The 23,411-nt window shown below is 36.3% G+C and overlaps 1 protein-coding gene across 1 annotated transcript in view; it reads right to left on the bottom strand.

Moving 5' to 3' along the window:
• Window positions 1-846: 846 nt before the first annotated feature.
• Window positions 847-23,411, bottom strand: part of LOC140236603 (monocarboxylate transporter 7-like) — a 41,252-nt gene continuing 18,687 nt past the window's right edge. The window contains exons 4-6 of the mRNA XM_072316525.1: window positions 6,849-7,074; window positions 3,119-3,262; window positions 847-1,100 (exon numbers count right to left, since the gene is read on the bottom strand). Of these exons, the coding sequence (XP_072172626.1) occupies window positions 847-1,100; window positions 3,119-3,262; window positions 6,849-7,074 (624 nt within the window). The remainder of the gene's footprint in view (window positions 1,101-3,118; window positions 3,263-6,848; window positions 7,075-23,411) is intronic.

The raw sequence follows: 23,411 nt of genomic DNA, 5'->3' as shown, positions 1-23,411 counted from the left end.
ACGGTGTACATATTGGAACTCATTACCAAATAACATTAAGTCATGTCAAACATTGAGATTGTTTAAAAAGTCCCTCAAAAGGTCATTATTACTGAATTATGGAATCATTTATGAAAAGTTGATCTCTCTTATTTGGTATCAATATATCTTTGTATTTTGTGTGTGTGCGCGTGTGTGTTTTTTTTTTTATGTGTTTCCTCATTAATCTGACTTGTAACATATGCCGGTAAAATACCTCATTAGAAGGTTTAAGAGAACTTACTTCCTCACAAGGCTTCTGAAGCTTTCCTCCAAGTTCTCTCTTTTCATTTCACATTTAAGTTAAACAAAGGCTGTATTCCTCAGTTAAAAAACTAAGTGCGTTATTCTGTTAATTTGTTATGTTTATTATGTTATAGATTCTAATCAATTATTGTATGCTTTGTATTTATGCATGTGCATTGCATGTTTGTTTGTTTTTATCGTAGAAATTAATCAACGCATTGAACTGAACTGAAAAAAATAATAACCGTTAAATGCATTTAGGAGTATATCAAACTGAAATATATCTTCTTTTCTCTTTCATCTCCACTTTAAAGTTTACTACGAAATTGTTGATACTGCTATGCATCATGAAATCGTCGGGCAACATAGGATGTTTAATTTCTTGCAAGTACGATGACGTTGAAACCGAAATGGATTGATGTTATGTAACAATATAATATCTTTTAATGATGGTAATGGTATTTGAGACTTACGCAACATCTCCTTCAGATGTCCTCCATCTCGATGGAATTTCGAAAGTTTTTCCCTTGCTGCCAACAATGCCGATACAACATCAGACAAAGTAATCCTGTGTAGCTAAGGTTATAGCGAAATACTCGAAATGCTCGAAATACCCTTCACGCCTCCGGACATATCGTCCTTACAGTCAACAGCGTCTAGTTTCTTCCTCTTGTTGCCATTTCCACATCCTGTCCATGAAACCATCGTGTGGCGATCAGTCACTTGGTATCGGTGGTAAATAGGCACCAAAAGGAAGAGAACACCAGTAAGGGCGTAGACACCGATGCACACATAGAGAGCGATTCCGTACGACCCTGTCCTATCCACGCTTTCACCTATCAAAGAGAAAACAGACAAATAACAGGTCAAAATTTGTTACATATAACGAAGTGCAACTCACCATGTTCGAGTTGACTGAAGTACAAAATATCTTGGGTTTTTTAATATATACAAATTTACATGAAAAGAATAACAGAAGTTCCATCAAAGTCGGATATACAATAAGAAGGTAATGCAATTAATCTCAAAGTTTCACTTTTTTTTTTGCAAAAATAGTCGTATCAGTAGCAGTCATAGATATAATATATGGGAGATGAATATGAAGTGCAACACATTTTACTGAATTTCTACTAACATTTTAGGAAAATGTAATATTTCTCAACCAAGCCGATGATTATTGACATAGAACTTAAGTCATGTAAATTCACCATCACGGGGCATGATATTATCAGTGTATGTTCTTTTTTTAATTGAATATCATTATTTACGTTGTCGTTTCATGGAATTACATCTATAGGTACTCTCAGGGGATAAGTTTCCTAATTCCCTCAAACTTGCTAAAGTCATTCTCATTTTTATATAAAAACAAAACGATCCCTCTGCACTTAAATTTGATTTCATTTCTTGAGTATAGGCCAATATCCACTTTACCCCCGATATATAAAAATCCTAAAAAGAAAACAAATCCTATGTACGGGTCTAATTGTCCTAATAAACAATTTCGTATTTAGGCCAAATCAGTCTGGGTTGTTTTTTTTTTTTCAACAATATTATTAATTAGATAATTCTATATCTGTATCATAGGTGAGGTCTTTTTGAAAAGATAGCATGCAGTAAGGGTTTTCATGCATGTATTAAAAGCATTTTACACAAGTGACCATGACATAATTATGAATACATAAATCAAGATTGTACATTGTATTTAAGAGGAAAAAACATATTTTGGTTCATAAACTACCTACATAACAGCCAACAATATGTTACCTTTTCATCCCATAGCTCATCGCTATGTGGTGTACCACAAAGCTTATTTAGGGTCCATTATTGGTTATCATAATATTCCTTCTGAATATTTGCCGGCAATACAATCATTTTTTTTTTATTTCACAATTTATCAACTCTTATTGCTTGACTGGAAAAGTATGTTACTTTAAGTGTCAATAATGGTTTGAATCTAATAAATCACTTATCATCAGCAAATCAAAATATATTCACTTCCTGACTTCAGAACAATAAACAGACACCCAGGAACTGTAATGAATCCATTGAGGGATATTCCCAAACTGAAAATAAAAAATCTACATAAAATTTCTGCGAGTTGCCATTGATTGCAATCTAAATTTGAAAGAACAGATATTCAATACAGAGCCAGAAACAAAGTAAAACTTTAAAATTAAAGGTTACAGTGAAAGATTTCACTTAATCTCACATAATAATCTCACATAATTCATTAGTCATTAGTTTTTATCTCGCAGTTCATATTACAAAAGTGTTTGGGGGAAACTGCAGCATAACACAAAAAGAAAATGTTGTTTGTTTGTTTGTTCATTTTCCATCTGTGAAGATGGCTGGATAGCCCATATTCAGTTATTTTAAGCAGGTCTTCCATGGGGTCCAGTTTAATGTGAAGTGGGACCACTTCACCGGGTTAAACACCCTGCTCTTTGCGATGAATGAATGAAGCGGGTTCTTTTACGTGCATGAGTTGTTACTCTCTCATACACGGGACCTCCATTTTATGTCCTATCCGATATTATTTCGTCGAAAGATAGAGGAAAAAACGCAAAACCACAAATTAAATGGAGATAACTCAGCTACGTAGGTAGTTGCCAAGCGTGTGTTATCACGCAGAATTCAAGAATCTAGTTTTAGATTGGTACACCATTCTCGCGGATGTTTTTTCTTTCTTTTTTCTTGGCTTTGTTTTTTGTTTTTGTAGTCGTAAAGCGTGTTAGACGGTATTATCAATTGCTCATTTAGAATATTAAATACTGTGGGTTATTTGTTTTATCAAATCTACTTATATTTGAAAACACTCCTCTGTCCCTGCTCATTCAAATAGTGAGAATCATACCTAGGACGGAAGCAAGAATCATCCCAAGGCCATTGCTCATGGCCAGCAGAGTAGATATCGGTCGGCCCTTGCTAGCCCCGAAAACATGGTTGGCGATTGAGAAGGGAAGACTGTCCCCCACGCTCATGACAACCGCTCCTTCCACTACAAAAAGAAGACGAAAAAGCAGACACACGAATGAATAAATAATTGATAAAGTAGATATATTATATGTGAATAGATTAGATAAATAACTACAAAAATAATGAATAAATAAATCTATTAATGAAAAAGAAATTGTTTAAAGGACAATTCCACCTTCATACGTGGGTTGAGTGAATGCAGTAATATTAGTAGAACAAATCAGTGAGAGTTTGAGAAATAGGACAATCCGATCAAAAGTTATGAATTGTTACAGTTTCTGCTCAGTCACGGCTGGATTAGAAGTCTATTATAGCTTGTGATGTAAAGGAATAAAGATATAAAGAAAGTATAAAGAAAATTCAACATATTTTCACTTTTCTCGCATAACAAAAGGTCACTCCACTTCTCTCTTTCAGAAGGCAGAGAAAATGATATCACCCTTAAGATGTGTACATATATCAGTAACAAGAAGAAGGAATGTGCCCTTTATTCAAAAAGTAAAGTTTTGTGAAATGTTCTTTTTATTTACCATATATCGTTGTATGAATCTGACATCACATTCTGTAGTAGTCTTCCCACCCAGCAGTGATTGCACAGACACTTTAAAAATAAATAACTTTTGAGCAGATTGTCGGATTTTTCCAAACTTTCACTGATGTGTTCTACTAATATTGCTGCATTCATTTAACCCATATGTCTATGAAGGTGAACTTGTCCTTTATGGATGAGTAGAATCAATCTCATTTACGTGATTGCTCACTCCAAAGACGTGTTTGGCGACGTTTATTATACCCCCGCCAAATGAAGTTTGAAGGGGGTATATAGGAATCAGCGGGCGGTCGGGCGGTCGGTCCGTTGCAAATCTTGCGTCGCGAACTACTTCCTCAGTTTTCAACCGATTCCCATAAAACTGGGCACAGATGTGTGCCTTGGGTTGTAGATGTGCAAGACATATTTTTTGACAGTACCCAAAAGTACGTTGCCATGGTAACGGCATATTATGGGCAAAAATGGGTACAAATCTTGCGTCGCGAACTCCTCCCACAATTTTGATCAATTTTTATGAAATTAGGTACAGATGTTCATCTGAATATGTTAATGTGCAAGACACATATTTCCGCTGTGGCAAAAAGTGCGTTGCCATGGTAACGGCATGTTATTGGTAAAATATAGGGCAAAACTGCTTCATCAGTGTTCTTCCAATTCTCATGGAATTCATATTGAATGTTTGTCTTAGAATATAGGTCAGCATGACACATTTCTTGACAGTGACAAAAAGTATGTTGCCATGGTAACAGCTCACATATTATGAGCCAAAATGATGGAAAATTTTGTGTTGCAAACTACTTCCTCAGTTTTTGCCCAATTTCCATGAAACTTGGTACAGATGTGTGCCTTTGGTTGTAGATGTGCAAGACGCATTTTTCGACAGTACCCGAAAGTACGTTGCCATGGTAACGGCATATTAATGGCAGAAGATCAAGGAAAGATCTTGCGGATTTAACTACTTCCTCAGTTTTTTTGACCAAAGCTTATGAAATGTTGTTTGGCGGGGGTATAACCAGTCGCTGTAGCGACATTTCTAGTTACAACAGCTCCTTGAACTAAAACAATTAAACAACAAGCATACACAAAAAAGGAGATACATTAATAACTTGATTAATCACTGAGATAATTAATTAGCAAATAAATAAAGGAATAAATGCATTGTTAAGTATGAGTAAAATCAATCTTATTTACATGACTGTATCATGTCTCAAATAACTGGATTTATTTAATTAATTTGTGTGTGCGTGAATGGGTGAAACATGCGGATATACTTCACACGTGATTGTTCCCTTGATTACGTTTCAAGTTCATTCATTACGTTTCAAGTTCATTCATGTATAGATTATCCAAAAATGATCTTCCTGACATTTTTTTTTTCGTACCCTAAGACTTCGGAACGCGTGAACAGCTGACTTGTATTCATCTCAGTGCTATACCGGCTGGTAATTCAAATTCTAATTCTTTTTTTTTTCGAGGACTCGCATGTCGAGTTGTTCTTTTTTTTTTCAGCACTATTCAAATCGTATTATTACACTATATTGTCAACACAGCTAAATCAACTGTTCTTACGTCTGCAGAATGTGGTTGTCTGTATATCACTATTTTTATTTAGAGGATTTTTTAGAGTATTTTTGCCTTTCATTTTTGCTTTTCTCTATTTGGTCCTACGTTGCATCCGTGCTCTTATCTTATCTTATACTCCGTTCAGAATTTGGGACCTACGCTTAACAAGCTCGCTTTTAAGAAGGTTCCATCATATTTCTTCAGCGTTATACATAGAGTCAAACGAACGATGATTGACCGCTATGTTTTATATGTTTACATTAATTTACTGTGCATTGAAGCCAGAAATTATGATTCACTGTAATTTATTATATTTGATGTACATTCCTTCATTGAGAAATATGAAAATAAATTGAATGGAATTGAATTGTATTGTATTGAAGTTAGATTGAATATGAAGGTAACATGGGGAATTTAAATGAATTGATTGGAAAGAAAAAGCAATACTTACCAGGTATCATTTTAAATCAGATAATCTTAATATGAATTAGAAGGATGTAGCCAGTACATTGAACTCTTTTGTTTTTGTTTTGTTTTGTTCTTGTTCTTGTTTTGGGGGGTTTTTGTGTTGTTGTTTTTTTTTTTGTTTTTTTTTGGGGGGGTATATTAGCCCTAGTTTGGCAGATGAATTTGATGATATGAATGGAAGTTTTTTGGAACTTTTACTTGAACCTATTTCTTCGTCATTATTTCTAAATTCTACAAATCCTACAGAAATGAAGTGACTTTGATAAAATAAGCACGTCTGTTCTTAAACAAATTATACATCAAATTGCTGATCCACTAACTCACATATTCAATTTCACTATAATTTGGGGAAAATGTCCGAATTCTTTAAAAATTGCAAAAGTAAACCCAATTTTTAAGAAGGATGATCCTTGTCAAATCAGTTATAGACAATTATAGACCTATTTCTATTCTTCCTAGTATATCCAAAATTCTTGAAAAAAAAAGATATATATAACAGGTTTTATAAGTTCATGCACAATGATAAAGTTTTGAGTCAAAATAATTCTACAGATTTAGCTTTGGTCCAATTATAATTATGATAAACTTACAAATGCGATGGCTAACAAAGAACATATTATAGGGATTTTTATGAACTGATCCAAAGTGTTTGATACGTTACAACACGATATTCTACTTAAATAGTTACAATTTTATGGAGTTTTCGGAGCTGCACTCTTGTCGTTTAGTGATTATTTATTTTGTAGACGGCAATATGTTATATATAATGACATGTCATCCAGTTTTTTACAGATTAAGTTTAATGTGATGTCCCTAGGGCTCAATATTTGGACCCCTTCTATTTTTATATCAACGATATCGTAAGTTCGTCATCTATGTTATCATTTTTACTTTATGCCAATGATACTATTCTAATAACATGATAATAAAGATACGTTAGTTTCCGTACTTAATGCAGAGTTGCCTAATGTACTAAATTATAAATAAATAAATTATCGCTTAACTGGCAATCTCTAGCGGCACTTACCGACCAGTAGGGTCATAACTCCCGCGAGGCTTTCGGACACCAGCAGGCAGGCCATGACGGTAATGCCAGTCGTACTGGCAATCGTCGAGAGATAGAGCTTGTGGAAAGGCAGGCTGTCGGAGACGATGACGATAACAACTTTGCCGACCATGAGTGCGATACCGATGGCGACCACGGCCTGGGCACCATTAGCCTCGGTGAATCCAAGCGAGAGCATGTATTTGACCTGGCAAGAAAAATGGAAAGTCGAATATTTTGATATGTTACGATATTTACCCGGAAATTATATCGCCTCAAACTGAATGTGTATCAAGTGTTGCCATAACTAAATAAAAGTTAGAGAAAGGGTTTGTTTGTTTGTTTGTTTGTTTGTTTGTTTGTTTGTTTGTTTTGTCCTTAAATACTGTTTGAACAATGCTTTGTGTTTGATCACAACATTTGCATGGATTTCTGTTATAACTTTGTCAATGCCATTGGATTGCACTCTGCACTGGGTCAGATCCACTTTTTGCGAAAGGCGGTGGGGGGTGATGGTGAGATTGTTCCATTGACAATTCTCTCGCGAAGCAGGCTGACAAATCGGAAAAAGTAAGGTCTTCACAGTTTTTGCTACTTCGTCTTTCTTCATTACGGCTGACAAGTAAAAAAAAAAAAAAAAGTCCATGATAATAATGATAATGACAACAATAATAATAGATACATAAATGAATAAACTGAAAAGGGAAACGTATGATATATATATAAGGGATTATATATATATATATATTATATATATATATATATATATATAGCTTGATAAGATTTAAAAGAAAAAATAGAAAGTTCGTCACATAATGCTACGTGATGAAGCTTCAAAACTTCTGCCGGAGAGCTTAATGACGCCAACTGTGGCAACGTTTAGCTGAGCCTGACAAAGAGTGTTGGGAACACGCTGCGTATGTCTGGACACATGATGGCGTTTTTTTCTATGCATTTTATCAAAGTTTTACATGGCAGCCAAAAAGGGGGGGGGGGAGTCAACTTCCAAACCCCGACCCCGTATATCAGCCACTGTGCCAATTGTTTTGTACGTCCTTCCTCCTTTGTCCTTTCCTGATGTTTCTCACTGGTTTTGTTTTGTTTTGTTTTGTTTTGTTTTGTTTTGTTTTGTTTTGTTTTTGTTTTGTTTTGTTTGTTTTTTTAAGGGTAGGTTTCCTGTCTCCGTCTGTTGATTCCTGATTGTTCGGTTGCCTGAGAGTGTAGGTCTATGTCATGTTGTGTGCCTCCGTGTGATAACATTATTATTTTTTGTCATACCGAATTAATTGAATGTCCAACACGTTTACGGAAGCGTCTGTCTCACATGAGCCTCTCGTGTTCAGGAACATAATAATTTTGTTCAGACAGTTCATATAGGGTAAATGTACTTTAATAGGCCTATTTTCTTTTTCGCTTTCAAATGTATTTTACTTTGCCTTTCATTGCCCTTTAGTGATTGTATTAAACGAGAACTAACTGTGATAGAGAGCTTCCTAAAAGCTATCGGTAGGTAAACGAACAACTAAAGAGAAATGTACAATAAGTATATACTCTTTTAATACAAGATCAATATGTCTCTAATACTCATCCTCTGACAGATTTAACCCATTAGTCAATCACACACCCGAAACTTCAAATCATATTGCCCCACCCGAAACTTCCAATCATATTGCCCCCTAGAACGCCTCAAACCGCCGTCTGTTTTGTTCTTTACCATTGTTTTCTTTTTCATATAAAATACATAATTATGTTATTTGAAAAGGTTAATGTATCATTCACATTTACCTCTGTCACATATCATTATCTTGGGAGAGTCGTTACGTAGGCTTTCAAATAAACATAACTTAAAATGGACAAATATTAAAACAACTTTTGATAACAAAATAAACAAAAAAACAAACAAGATAAATATGCTATGAGCTTTTTTATGTTATTAGAATGTTGTCGAAAAGAGAGCAATATTGTTGTATCGTCCACTGAACCATAATCCACTATGTACAGAGTCTTCAGTTGCTTAAACTTTAAATAATTACATATTTACCCCAAACCATATTCATGAGTTTTATTAAAAGCAGAAGTAATCGGGCATTAAATCAGTGAGTTTTGAAGAAAATAAGGAAATCCGTTTCAAATTATGGCTTTAACGACTTTGGTAAAATTCATAACTGGAGAAGAAAGGGGGCTACAACAGTTCTCAATGTCATAGAAGCTGAACTAATGACGAAAAACAGGGGAATTTTATATATTTTGATTTTCCTATGGCATAATCGTAATTGACCAACATTGTTTAGAAAGCCACAGGGGAATAATAATGCCCTGAACAATACTTCAGTGACAATTTGAGGGAATGTGAACTTAAAGAAAGGTGAAATTTGTTGAGTTCTCTTTGCATTTCTTACTGTTCCAATGTTACTGTCGCGCCATGATTTGTTGAAGTATCCAACGATGACAGTGAGTTTCCATCGATATACTTTTGAACAGATTTTCATATTTTCCACAATAGGCACTATGTTTGGGTAAATTTCCCTTCCGATCAACCAATTTAACACCTACCTATTTACATGAAAATATATTCTATTCCCCCAAACCCTACCAATTTCGGCACCGTAGCCTCAGCCTTCCAAAACCTCGGACAAACTTTTGCAAACGTACATTTTTCTACAGGGGAGCCGAATTATATAACAGCCTTCCGCATGCTGTCCGTGACTGCACGTCACTGAAGGATTTCAAACGGTCCCTTTTTGAATTCGTTTAATCCCATCTGTGTAAATTCATCTATATATATATTTTCTGATACACAAGAAATGTATCTACACATCTCAAGAAAGTGTATTATGCCTCGAGATTTTGTATAACATTGCATTATAAAACAATATTTCATGAGACTATTATAATGTTGTATTTATATAGTATATAATCTTCCACGGTTTTTTCTTTCTTACCTCTCTATAACTGGTCCCCATGGAAGACTAGCGGCACCAGAAAAGTGCAGCTGATTGTGGGCTATCCAGCCATTATTTTTCTCTAATCCTACATTCTATTCTTTTTCGTATATCGAAAATGTGTCACAATATCTTTCTTTTTTTTTTGCTATGTATGTAGGTTTCATTTTATGCATGATGTATCATTTTCCTTGTATCTTATGTTGTCTTGTATATCTGTATGTATGTTTATGACGGAAATAAAACAAACAATTATAAACCAGTGTAAAATCAAAACCTTTTGCGTTGAGAAGCGTTATCTTCTGGTAAATAGCGTTTAGCGGGCACCTTTACGTATTGAAAAATCTGACCTTTTCATATGTATCCAAAAACAATGTTGCAAACGCAAACGGAAGAAAACTGACCAGAAATGAATACAACTTATAAGTGCAAAAATGCGTAAACTTCTTGGGTGAATTCCATTGAGGTGGTGAACTTGGTGAATTCCATTGAGGTGGTGAACTTGTAAAGTTAAACAATCTTTATCAGTGTCAATCAGAACCAGGGTAAATAGGAGTACACATCACGGTCATTGCAGTTTGATAGTGCAATGCCCGCGACACTTTCGAACGTGCAAGACGCAGTGTACCCGTCCACTGTGTGAATTTACTGAGGAATGTAACAATAATCCTGTAAAGGAGAAGGACGTTGAAATACGACCTTGATATCAACAGCAAACTGAGAAGCGCTGTGAAAGACAAATGTATATCATGCATTAAAGGGGTGGTAGAGTTTCGGGTGAGATGGGGATCGAGGTTTCCAACGGTTTTTTTATGCCTCCGCCACGAAGTGGTGCCGGAGGCATTATGTTTTCGGGTTGTCCGTCCGTCCGTCCGTACGTACGTCCGTCCGCTTTCGTTTACGCAATAACGAGTAATATTGACTGGAAATTTACCAAACTTGGTTCAAGTATAAAGTATGACTGGGCAATTATTTGATAAGTTTTGGGGTGAAATCGGCCAAAGGTCAAAGGTCAAGGTCAAATCATAGAATTGTATCCGTTTTTGCGATAACTCAAGATTGGATGGAGCAAATTTCACCAAACTTTGTCTGAGGATGATGTATGATAAGAAAATTACTTGATTGGTTTTTTAGTGAAATCGGACAGAGGTCAAAGGTCAAAAATCACGGTCAAATCCTAAAATGTATCTGTTTACGTGATAACTCAAAACTGGATGAAGCAGCTTTCACAAAACTTGGTCCAAGGAGGATGTATAATGGGACAGTTAGCTGAGTAGATTTTAGTGACATTGGCAAGAGGTCAAAGGTCAAAAGGTTAAGGTCAAATGCTGAAAATGTTGCTATTTCCCCCATATCTATGCAATGCCCAAAGGTATTTTCTTGAAACTTGGTGTAGACATGTACTACTGCGTAAAAATTTTCCAGAGAGAGTTTCATGTCATAAGATTCAAAAAAACAAAGGTCAAAAGGTCAAAGGTTACGTGAAAATGTTGCAATATCACTTTTCTCGCAAATGGTTCAATGTATCTTTATGGCACTTGGTACATACGCATGTACTGACTGGCAGGGATTATCTAGGGAATTTAGGAGTCATGGGTCAATAGTCAGGGGTCAAGGTTCAAGATCAACTCGTCAAAATTTTACTATTTCCCTCATATACTAGTATGCAATGCTTGCATTATCAGTTTTAAAACTTAATGTATACATGCATTACCTAATGGAGATTCTCCGGGAAATTTCCAGCCAGAAGGTCAAAGGTCAAAGGTTAAGGGTCAAAGGCCAGGTTTCAATGCCCCCCCCCCAAAAAAAAAAAAAACAACAACAACAACAACAACAAACAAACAAACAAACGAACAAACAAACAAAACAAAATCATTTTGTACTGTAATTACACTCTTTCTTCATACCTTGGAAATTACTCAATGCATAAACTTATAAAAGGGTCCATCGGAATTCAAGTAAAAATTCTCAATTCCCCAAATATGTGTACCTGCACTTGTAGACAATTATAGCAAACCCAGTTCAAGGAAAATGTACATTCAAGACATTTCTGACAAACCTGTCATTTCAATAATTTGCCAGTTATGTGATACTGTCATCACACATTGTGAAGACATTGTACTATACACCTATTTGGACAATCATGCATTATGGCGGAGGAATCAGTCGCCATAGCGACATTTCTAGTTTCTTATTTTTTTTAGATAATGAGAAACTCCTGAAATATGAAATAGCATATAGTTCTAGAGGGAATTCAAAGTTTATTTGATGAACATTGGTTTTGAAATGGTTGAGACATTCAAAACAAAGAAATCCCATCAAAAGGTGGGACCCACCTTTTTTTGGATATCACCGCTACTTCAAAACCGAACTTCATCAAATAAAGTTTGAATTCCTCCTAACAAACTTTTCATGAAGTGGTTTCTAAGTATCTCGCAAAGACCTAAAAGCCGAATTCTCATCTGAACAAATAGTACATTATCATCCATTTTAAAGGTTCCTGCGATCCTTGAATTAGGTCCCTGCAATCCAAGCTATGTTGACGTCAATAAATTGATACCTTTTTGGTCTGTACACATAATCAAATCACTAAATAATGCTTCATGGAAAAAAAATCATCGTATATTTAATACATTTTCTTACTTTTCTGCACCTGTTACGCTCTACATCTTTTAACAAAAAAAAAACAAACAAAAAATGTCTCCGATTATCTTTATTCACATTCATGCTGTGACATCATCCTCTTGTAACGCTCGAGCTGATGATTATAGGTACAGTTAGGTGTGTTACGAATCATTACTGCATCAATAATTGGTCAAGATAATTTGCACAAAAAAAAAGTTTTGATACTGTTGTGAGTGTTAAAGTGCAGGTAGTAGCAACAATAAATTGTAACGCTTTAAGTAGAGGGTTCGAAATCCTACACTGAATCTGTGTTTGTCAGAAATACACTTTGTCCACAACGTTTCTCTCAATCCCGGTGTACAAACTGGTACTTGGGAGGACAGGAATGTTTAATATTTCAGATTTTGATAGCACGTGTACTTTTAATGGCAGTCTGGCTGTATTCTACCAGGGAGGTGAGACTCACCTCCCTGATTCTACGTATAGTATAGGGGGAAACGAGAGCAGTGTATAGATATTGTACCCGGGCAATTACCCCCAGAGGGCAATTACCCCCTTCCTCCATCAGGTACAGAAAGTGCGTTGTCATAAAATGACATAGCAGATCCTAATCAAATGATTGGTTGAGAGCGGACACGTGACAAGGCATCTATTTTGCCCAACACGTAATTGTGCGCGTGGCCTGTTATAAGTAAAGTGTAATGACCGGCCAGAAGCACTTTCACGTCCTCGTGATGACCAGGCAAGATTTTGTTTTAACCCGTTCTATTTAAGATATAGACTTTCTACATTAGTCTAAAAAATTAGACTGATTTTGCTAAAAATAGGTGCTCAAAAAATGGGAAAATCAGTCTACAAATGATCGAAATTTTAAATCTTAATCTGAAATTGTGGTGCAAGGTTCGGCATAAACAAAATGGAATTAACAAATCTATCCTTCATTTCTTTCAGAATTGCATCAGTCATAGCTAGATATGTCAATGTTGGTCTTCTGCCGAACCTGCTGAGCTGTCAAGGTTCGGCTTTTGACGAACCTGCCAAGCTGGCAAGGTTCGACTCTAGACGAACCTGCCAAGCTGCCCAGGTTCGGCTTTTGACGAACCTGTCGAGCTGCCCAGGTTCGGCTTTTGACGAACCTGCCGAGCTGCCAAGGTTCGGCTTTTGACGAACCTGTCGAGCTGCCCAGGTTCGGCTTTTGACGAACCTGCCGAGCTGCCAAGGTTCGGCTTTTGACGAACCTGCCGAGCTGCCAAAGTTCGGTTTTTGACGAACCTGCGGAGCTGCCCGGGTTTGGCTTTTGACGAACCTGCCGAGCTGCCCAGGTTCGGCTTTTGACGAACCTGCCTAGCTGGCAAGGTTCGGCTTTTGACGAACCTGCCGAGCTGGCAAGGTTTGGCTTTTGACGAACCTGCCGAGCTGCCCAGGTTCGGCTTTTGACGAACCTGCCGAGCTGCCCAGGTTCGGCTTTTGACGAACCTGCCGAGCTGCCCAGGTTCGGCTTTTGACGAACCTGCCGGGCTGCCAAGGTTCGGCTTTTGATGAACCTGCTGAGCTGTCAAGGTTCGGCTTTTGACGAACCTGCCAAGCTGGCAAGGTTCGACTCTAGACGAACCTGCCAAGCTGCCCAGGTTCGGCTTTTGACGAACCTGCCGAGCTGCCAAGGTTCGGCTTTTGACAAACCTGCCGAGCTGCCAAAGTTCGGTTTTTGACGAACCTGCGGAGCTGCCCGGGTTCGGCTTTTGACGAACCTGCGGAGCTGCCAAGGTTTGGCTTTTGACGAACCTGCCGAGCTGCCCCGGGTTCGGCTTTTGATGAATGTGCTGAGCTGCTCAGGTTCAGCCGGGGACAAACCTGCCAGGCTGCATTGTTCTTCTTTGATGAACCTGTCATGATGTCAATTTTCATCTTTGGCCAAATCTTCTAAGCTGCATATCACCACTTAACTCTTTATGTGCCATGGTGGAAACCCCCTGTGTGCCACGTTATTCTGAGACACGAAGGTAGTGTCATGCTTGGAGAAAGAATTATGTTTTTCCTATTTGTACAACTTCTACAAATTTCTGTTAAGATGGGCATAATAGTTATAGGCAAAGCCAAAGAGGAATGCCAAGCTTTGTTACGATATAAAGTCGTCTGACGAATCTGTTTTCAATTTTTTTTTCTTTTGAATGACCAGTTGCTACATTACTGCAAAGGCATGACTTTTGCATATAAAACCGTGACAGAAACTTAGAATGTACGAGCAAATCTAGTTGGGAACATCGCTTGATAGTCGACCACCACATAGAATGCAAGTCGTATATGAGAGGAACAAAAGCACGAGAAACGCTTTCATTATGCCGCGGGATTAGCAGTAATTAGCGGTTTATCGATCGGTCGTGGCGGCTTTGTTTGTTGAGCAGAATATGCGAAGTTGGCACGCCGTCGACTGAGTCGAACGTGCGAACGTGGCACATAAAGAGTTAATGATCCTGTCAGGCTCCAAATGTTCACCTGTTGCCATGTCCCTTTGCAAGGATCACAAAAATAGGGATTAGAGACAGTTAGTTGCAGTGAATAATAGCCAGAAATACATCTTAAATGCAGTTCAGTTTAATCAGTTTTCAGCAAAATGCTTTTTCATTGTTGAAATGCAAAAACATGCACTTCTATCATGCCACATTGAATGGTTCATTCCTGTGTTGTTTTGATTATCCAGTACGCTGATAACCACAAGAAGCTACATGGTACACGCATACCAATTTGGGGACCAAACTGCAGTGAAAACTTGATATTCAAACATGAAAATGAAACAATTTTTATTCAAGCTTAATTGTGACATTTTCAATTGCCAGAGTCACAAAATATTCTGTAGAAAGAGGAGAATATTCACCAAAGGGTAAGATAATAATTTGAGGAACATTAGTTGCTCATTTGACTAAACAATGTTTTCATTATTGATATTCAGCTTCAGGAATGTTATACTCCAGCACTATAACATATGAAACATATGAAAAACACGTACGGTATGCAAGCTGAATAGTTCAGTAGAGCACAATTCAAAGTATTTCAACAATAAGCATAGCATATTTGCAGTATCGTCTCTTCCTCGAGCTCAAAAAGACTGAGCACATCGGTACTCAATCCTGTGAATGGCATTTTGAATCAGTATTTCAAAACACTGATTCTACATAGCAAATTGAGCATAAACACAGCCCACGTAAAAGTAATACAAGATCATCAAGTAGTATGCCAATGAATCATAGAGAGTTAAGATGCATTATTATACCTGTTTGATGGAGAAGATGACTGATGATTCTTGATGTATGGTATCCTCAACATGTGGTATAGGAACATGTGCACTGCACTAACCTCCTTTTCTCCTTGTGCAAGATGATATGAGTCAGGGTGGGCAATTCGTATAAGGCTTTGGCTGGCTAGTCCATGCAATGAGGTTATACCCTTATACCTTTATAAAACAGGCCCTTGACAATAAGCTACACTGAGCAGGCAATCCTAATAAATTATCTCCTTATCAGAGACAATGAAAACTCTCTTGTGCGCCTCCAAGATCAGATTGTTGATATAGCCAGGGAGGGGGAAGAGATACAATGTAGCCCTAATGCTCTGCTGGTTTCGGGAAGTGCCAAGCCCTATGGTTTGTTTCTCACAGAAGTGCTTTGTGGTCTGCCAAACCACAGTCAGCAAACAATGTTTGGGCAGTCTTTGGTTGAAACTCAAAGCTCCTTGGCATTCCTCTCAGCCTTCATTGAGAAAGTGAACTGATGCTCCATCCATACCAGCTGTGTACTCTGTCAGATAATCACATTCGTCAGCTGCAGATGTTCTTCTGGACAACTATGATTCTAATTTTCTTACAATTAATGGAGACAAATGATGGAAATATCAATGAACTTGATATCTCAGCTCAGTATTGGTGATGGAGATGGTGCTAACATTTGTCCTCAAAATTATCAACAAGAACAAATATTTATGGAGCTTCTGACATGATGGATTTATCTCACCTGAGCTTTGGAGGAGATCGCATGCCACATAACGATGAAATTCGCTTGCCTCATGGATGCACCAAGAGAGACATAACAGTCAGTATCTTCGTGACAAGGCAGAAATACTGGATCCTACTATTGGCCAAGCTGAATTCTACAAATTGTGGTCAAAGTTCTTCTGGCAAGTGAGAGTGAAAAAGTTAAGTTTTATCCCAACACACTTACTAATCATGGAGAGTTTTTGCACAAACGGAGAAGGCTCAACATGTTTATTTTTCAACAAGTGCTAATGATATATTTGGGAATACATGATACATAGACAACCTATTCATATTCTTAGTGTCACAATTAAAAGTGCAGATATATCTCATTATCTCGTATTAGCTCATCGCAGCTCTATAAAATCGTTGAAAATGTAATGTTCAATTGGATTCTTTCTTAATTTCAGATATGGTGCTATATGAATTCATGACATCACAATTGATGATTCAGGCATCCAGGCAATTGTGACTGTTGTGTGGCATTTCGGTTGTATATTTTAAGTGACACTTGAAAATATAATAAAATAAATTGAGAGTGCTTCAGAAAGTTTTTGTAGACCTTTGAAGTCAGTTTATTTTGTCTTTCAAACATATAGTTTTCAATTTCTTAATCAAGGGGTACATTTGGAAACATCTACATGTAGCTGTCATTCAATTACTGGTGGGATTTGAATGTGAGTGTGTTCTGGTTAACCTATGCACACTTGCTTTTTAATATCCCTGTATTCTAATGCATGTAATTTTGTGCACCTCAGTACTTTGATGGGAGTGGTGATTTGATCAAAAAACATTTTATAATCATGCATAAAAAAATGTCAGATTCAGAGTTTGGTGTAATTGATATTCTAACTTCATCAGTTTTCATTTCATGCAGACTGGAGATTTCTTCAAAATGCCAGAAATGTATTGTCCTGGAGAAGACACTAGACAAGGAAATGAACCAGACCAAAAAGGAAAAAGCTCGAGAATGCAATGATGATGCACAATGAAAGCCAAATGTAAGTGAATTATTTCAGGAAACTATTATACATTTCATCTGTGTACCAGTAAATGGTAACTCGGTCTACTGCTTGATGATAAAACTGTCACATAATCACAATCTCTCAAGGTCTATGTCCATCATCTTCCGTCATCATGGTGTTTACATCTTTTTATACCGTGCCATGTTATTTCCCAAATATAATATGAAATTTATATTGATATGCAACATCATATTTCATGAATTGTTTCCTTTCCACAGAGAATTAACTTGCAGTTTGGGTTTCCCTTTTTATAGCGCAGTCTGTATAATGTGTGCCAAAAGGGGTGTGAAAGCATATTTGTGGGACAAATTCAAATAATCCAAAATGCAGAAAAATAATGGTACCGCAAAAATATCAATGCATTCAAAATCTGAAAAACAGTGTTTTGTTTAGAGTAAAACGTCTGAAATCAGATAAAAGAACAAGTTTACCTTCATGTGACAAGTGGAGTATGTAAGAAAATAGAGCGCTATCAGCAGAGCACATTGACAGTTTGAGGAAAATCAATAATAGTTTTGAGGAAAATCATGCAATCTGTTCAATTTGTTAGCAATTTTTAAAAATTTCTGTACAGTCACTGCCTGATGAAAAATTTCTACAGTCTGTGATGTCACATGTATAGAACGATATGTAAAGAAAAAACATTTCTATTAAGAGAATTCCACAAAATTTCATTTTGAGAAGAAAGTACACGATACTTGACTGGTACTGATGTATGTTTAGAGTAATATTATTCCCCTGCGTTCTGAATGAGACAAGTCAATTGTTCTTGTCATATACATAATGCTAGAAAGTGAAAAATACAATTGTATGTTGATTTTTCTTTATATTTTCTTTATTTTGTTGTACACATACGTGACATCACAAGATGTTTTAGTCTCCTTATCCTGCCATGGCAGCATTGAAACTTCACAAATTCATAACTTTTGAACAGATAGTCAGACTTTCCTCAAACGTTCATTGATGTATTGTACTTATGATATTACAGGGCCCCCTGGAAAACAGTACTTGATTACTGATGGGGCCACCCTGTATAAATAAAACGAAATAATAATAATGATAATAATAATATTGCTACATTCTCTCAATTCACATGCATATTAAAGGGATCGTATAGTTTTGGTTGAGACCTAATTTCAGGGTTCTAACATGTTTTGGTGAGATAATGAGAAACCTCTTATGAAATATGAAAGAGCATGTAATTCCATGAGGAAAATTGGTTTTGAAATGGCTGAGATATCCATAACAGAGCAATTCTGATTAAGTTAATTAAATTACATCTATATGCATTAAAAATTGTGTATTTTTCCCCACTACCTTCATACAAGTACAATATCCTTACAGCACCATGGTCACAAGCTCTGTTTCATGGGGGCTCATATTCATTTGCTTTATGTCATTCATTACAAATTGTACTTCGACTATGTCTGATTTTCAATATTAAAAATTGAAATGGAATTAAATTGATATGGTCATGAGATTTTATCAATGAACTCTCTGCTCTGCTGTAGTGGTTGTCAACACAATGGAATGTGCTGGTCAGTGTTTAGCCAGTAGCCTGAAACAAAGGGGCACATATAGAAGTGGGTAGAACAGGTCAGTGGGGACTGAGTGCTTTCCAAATAAACCAGTGGGTCATACAGTAGTGCAAGGACATTATAGGAGGGAAGTGAGTTTTTTTTTAAATCAAAGGCATAATGATATGTAAGTGATCTGTTGCCTCATTAAAAAGGTAAAAAAATAAAAGCTATGGTAAATTTGTGCCCTGCCATTTGTAGGATGGAAAGAAAGCTGTACTATAGGAAGCGTGATGATGCAAAGAGGAACCAGAAAAAAAAATCCTGAGTCTAATCGTAGACGGCATGGATCAGTCCAAAACCAATCTACCTAAATTTGTGGGAGATAAAGCTATTTAAGGTAAGTGTGAATCATTGCTGCGTTGTTTCTACGATTTACATTTTGTATACAGTCTTCCAGTGCTTAATCTAAAGAGTGTGTAATTGTAACTCCTTTGATAAACAGAACAAAAGGTATTCAGAAAGAGCCATCATCTACAGTCTAATTTTCCAAGGAGTTATAGAGAAGATTCTATCTGGAAGGGGTCCATTTTACTTTGTGAGGCAGAAAGTGCACTAAACAGCATAAAGGAGTACCATAAACAGAGATTTAGAATTAAAACACCATATCAGCCAGCTCCTTTACTTTTAACAGCACAATTTGTCAATTTGTAATCCCAAAGTAAAAAGCTCCCTAACCTAGCTGTATCGTGGGGGAGCAAACTCCCGCCTAACGGCCCTTCCTCACCCCTCCTACTGCAGTTCCACCTTGCAAGGTAGGAGAACTCACTCAGAGCCATGCAGTTGAGAAACACTGGCATCTTTGCATGCAGTTGATATACAGTGTATTGGCAGACCATAGTGGGGATATCATGAAAGTATGATTGTAGTCAGGGAGCCAGTGAGTTCACAGCCCTGTGGTGGTTGTTGTTTGTTTGCTTGCTTCCCTGTGCCACATTCCATTGACCACCAGTGAAGGGCAATTGTCCATAGAGCATTTTCCACCTCCCTGATCAGTGTGTACATAAACAAGATGCAGCAGGAGATGCCAACCACTGCATTTTCTGGGAAGCTAGTGGCCAGAGGAGTTGGTATCACACCAGATAGGCAGCTTGCAGCTTGCAAGACATCTGTCTTTGATCTTAAAGGACAAGTTCACCGTCATTAACATAAGGATTGAGAGAATGTAGCAGTATTAGTAGAACACATCATTGAAAGTTTGAGGAAAATTGGACAATCCATTCAAAAGTTATGAATTTTTGAAGTTTTTGTGCAGTCACCGCTGGATGAGAAGACTACTGCAGTGTATGATGTCACATGCGTACAACAATATAAGGAAAATATAAAGAGAATTTCACAAAATTTCATCTTTTGAAAAAAGTACACATTACCTTGACTCGTCACTGACATGTGTTATGGGTAATATTACTCCCATTTCCTTTAGAAAGAGGCAAGTCAAGTGCTCTTTTATTACGTGAAAAAAGTGAAAATATGTTGAATTTTCTTTACATTTTCTTTATACTGTTGTACTCATATGACATCACGAGTCTTAGTAGTCTCCCCATCCAGCGGTTCCAACACAAAAGTTTAAAAATTCATAACTTTAGCATCGATTGTCCAATTTTCCTCAAACTTTCATTGATGTGTTCTACTAATATTGCTGCATTCTCTTAATCCTTATGTTAATGAAGGTGAACTTGTCCTTTAAAAGACAAGTCCACCTTCATTACAAGTGGATTGAGTGATTGCAACAAATTGATTAGTAGAACACATTAAGTGAAAGTTTTGGGAAAATCCAACACTCCGTTCAAAAATAATGAATTTTTAAAGTATCTGTGCAATCACTGCTGGATGAGAAGACTACTATACATAGTGTATAATGTCATATGTGTAGAATGATATTACATGTATAAGCAAAATGAAAGAGAATTTCACAAAACTTTACTTTTTGAATAAAGTGCACATTAATTTCTTTGACTTGTCACCGATATAAGGGTAATATTATTCCCCCTGCCTTCTGAAAGAGAAAAGTGAAATGTTCTTTTGTTATACGACAAAAGTAGAAATATGTTGAATTTTCTACAAGCTAAATTAGTCTTTTCATCCAGCTATGACTAAGCAGTAACTTCAAAAATTGATAACTTTTGAACGGATTGTTACATTTTCCTCAAACTCTCATTGAATTGTTCAACTTCTACTAGTAATATTGCTGCATTCACTCAATCCACATGTCTATGAAGGTGATCTGAACTTGTCCTTTAACAGGTTGGGGCTTTTATACTTCTCAGTGTATATTGGACTGCTTAGCCAGTTATTGATAACAGGACACTGAACTTGACTATCAGCTTGCTAGAGCTGGACAAGTCATTGTTCTTTATAACAATGTTATTGATAAAGGTACTTCATGTGAAATATTTCATCCAGACTTGAAACAAGTTTTGAAATTTCATACAGCTAGATTGTGACTGCATGACACACATTTAGGATGGAAAGACACCCGTTTTTGCTGATAAAAGTGGGCCGACAACGCTTATGTAAATAAAATCTGCAAGCTGATCACCCAACAGATATATGATGATAAAGGATTAAATGCCCTGAAAAAACAGTACTCAACAGTCACATGAAGATGTAAAATACATGCAGCTACAAGAAGCATTTTGAAAAAGTCTGTCACCAGCCTTGGCAACAAACTCTAGACTTTTGCTTAATACAAATTTTTGATTCATACAAAACTTTTGAAACCAAATTCATTTCTTGATATTCATGACATGCATGCTTGCTATAACTGTCAAACAACTTTATTATAATAATTTGTTAACCAAATTTGCTGACATATACATGGTATATCAAGAATTATTTCTCAAATTGAGAAAATATGTTTCTTGCATGAAAAAAGAAATGAATATTTTCCCTTTTATGTGTCTTCTTCTTTTTTTTTCTTTTTTTTTTACAGGGTATCAATGATACAGAACTCCTCAAAACACATGTGACTGGTGTTATCCTTCATGAACAACAAAAGAATTTGACTTTTAGATATTGGTCAACACAGCTATGATTCAAATCTTACCATCAATATCCTGCTGGAAGTACTTTCCCAGGTGTTAAAGGTAAGTTTTTCATTTGCATCAAAGCAAAAAGTAGGCATAAGTGAAGTAATTTCTGCTATTCCGCATGATGCATACTGGTCTTAAGACGTCTTGGACTCGGACAGTTCCATTCTTAATAGTTTTTAGTAGTAATCACATTCAGCAAGTACTTTCATCTATTTTTAAAAATAACGGTTGGTAGTAATCACATTCAGCAAGTACTTTCAACTATTTTTAAAAATAATTCTATGTTGAAAGGAAATGCATTTAGTCCCTGTCTCCATACGATGACTGATTGCCTACATCAATAATGTATAGATTCCTTTTAACAACAGATAACCAATTACTGTCATGGTTATGATATCTGGCATTAAAAACACAAAGCAATTTCTAAATATTACAATACTGTTCAATTTTGGAAGGAATAATAATCAGTCAGCTCATTTGACATCCCTTTTTGGCCTTTGTCATATGTAAACCTTTATGTATGTGCACTTCCTGCCTCCCATTCAAAAAATGTGATGTAATTCTATTCTGTTGAGAAGAACCAAAATTGTTGTCAAGCAAATTTAGGCAGACAATGACACTATTGATATGCCTACTGCAAAATATGTGTATCATTTCTTCCAAAACGTAACAACGTTAAATTCAATAAGGCAATAAGAAAGAGCAATGGACTGGTGTGTGAAAATGAAATATCCCAATTCAATGTTATACAGTATAAAGTAAAAAGATAAATACAGTTGTAGGTACATTAAAAGTTACACAACATTTAGAGAAAAAAAATGTAGTAGAAGACTTGACTGGTCTTTAAATGAACTTTGAAGGGTAACGTTTACAGATAGGCCCTGATCATCATGTAGTAATCACACTGCAGTTTAGAGACAGAAAAGGATACATGACCGAGTACAACGTACATTGGTGAAGATTCCAGAAAGAAGGTAAAATTTGAAGAGGCCTCATATGAGCAACAAAGAAGATGACTCAAGAGAGGAAGAGAAAGATAAATGTGTTGAAGTATGTGAAAATCTATCTTTAGATCCTCGAAAATGAGAGTACAGATTTATTATGGAAATTTGTCTGAATGTACATGCTAGGGATGATAGGAATGGTTCATCCAATTATTTGAAAATATACTTGGCATTTTATACTATTATCGCTAGCTCAAGTACCCTATGGACAATACAATCGGATGAAATAAGTGCTATACTACATGACCATAATAATGAACCTTTTACAATCCAGTGTGAGGTCAGACCGTTCACACTACTGGTGTGCTTCCTATGC

The sequence above is a fragment of the Diadema setosum genome, chromosome 13, assembly GCF_964275005.1.
Source record: "Diadema setosum chromosome 13, eeDiaSeto1, whole genome shotgun sequence".
Lineage (NCBI taxonomy): Eukaryota > Metazoa > Echinodermata > Echinoidea > Diadematoida > Diadematidae > Diadema > Diadema setosum.
This window is presented reverse-complemented; position numbering and strand designations above follow the sequence as displayed.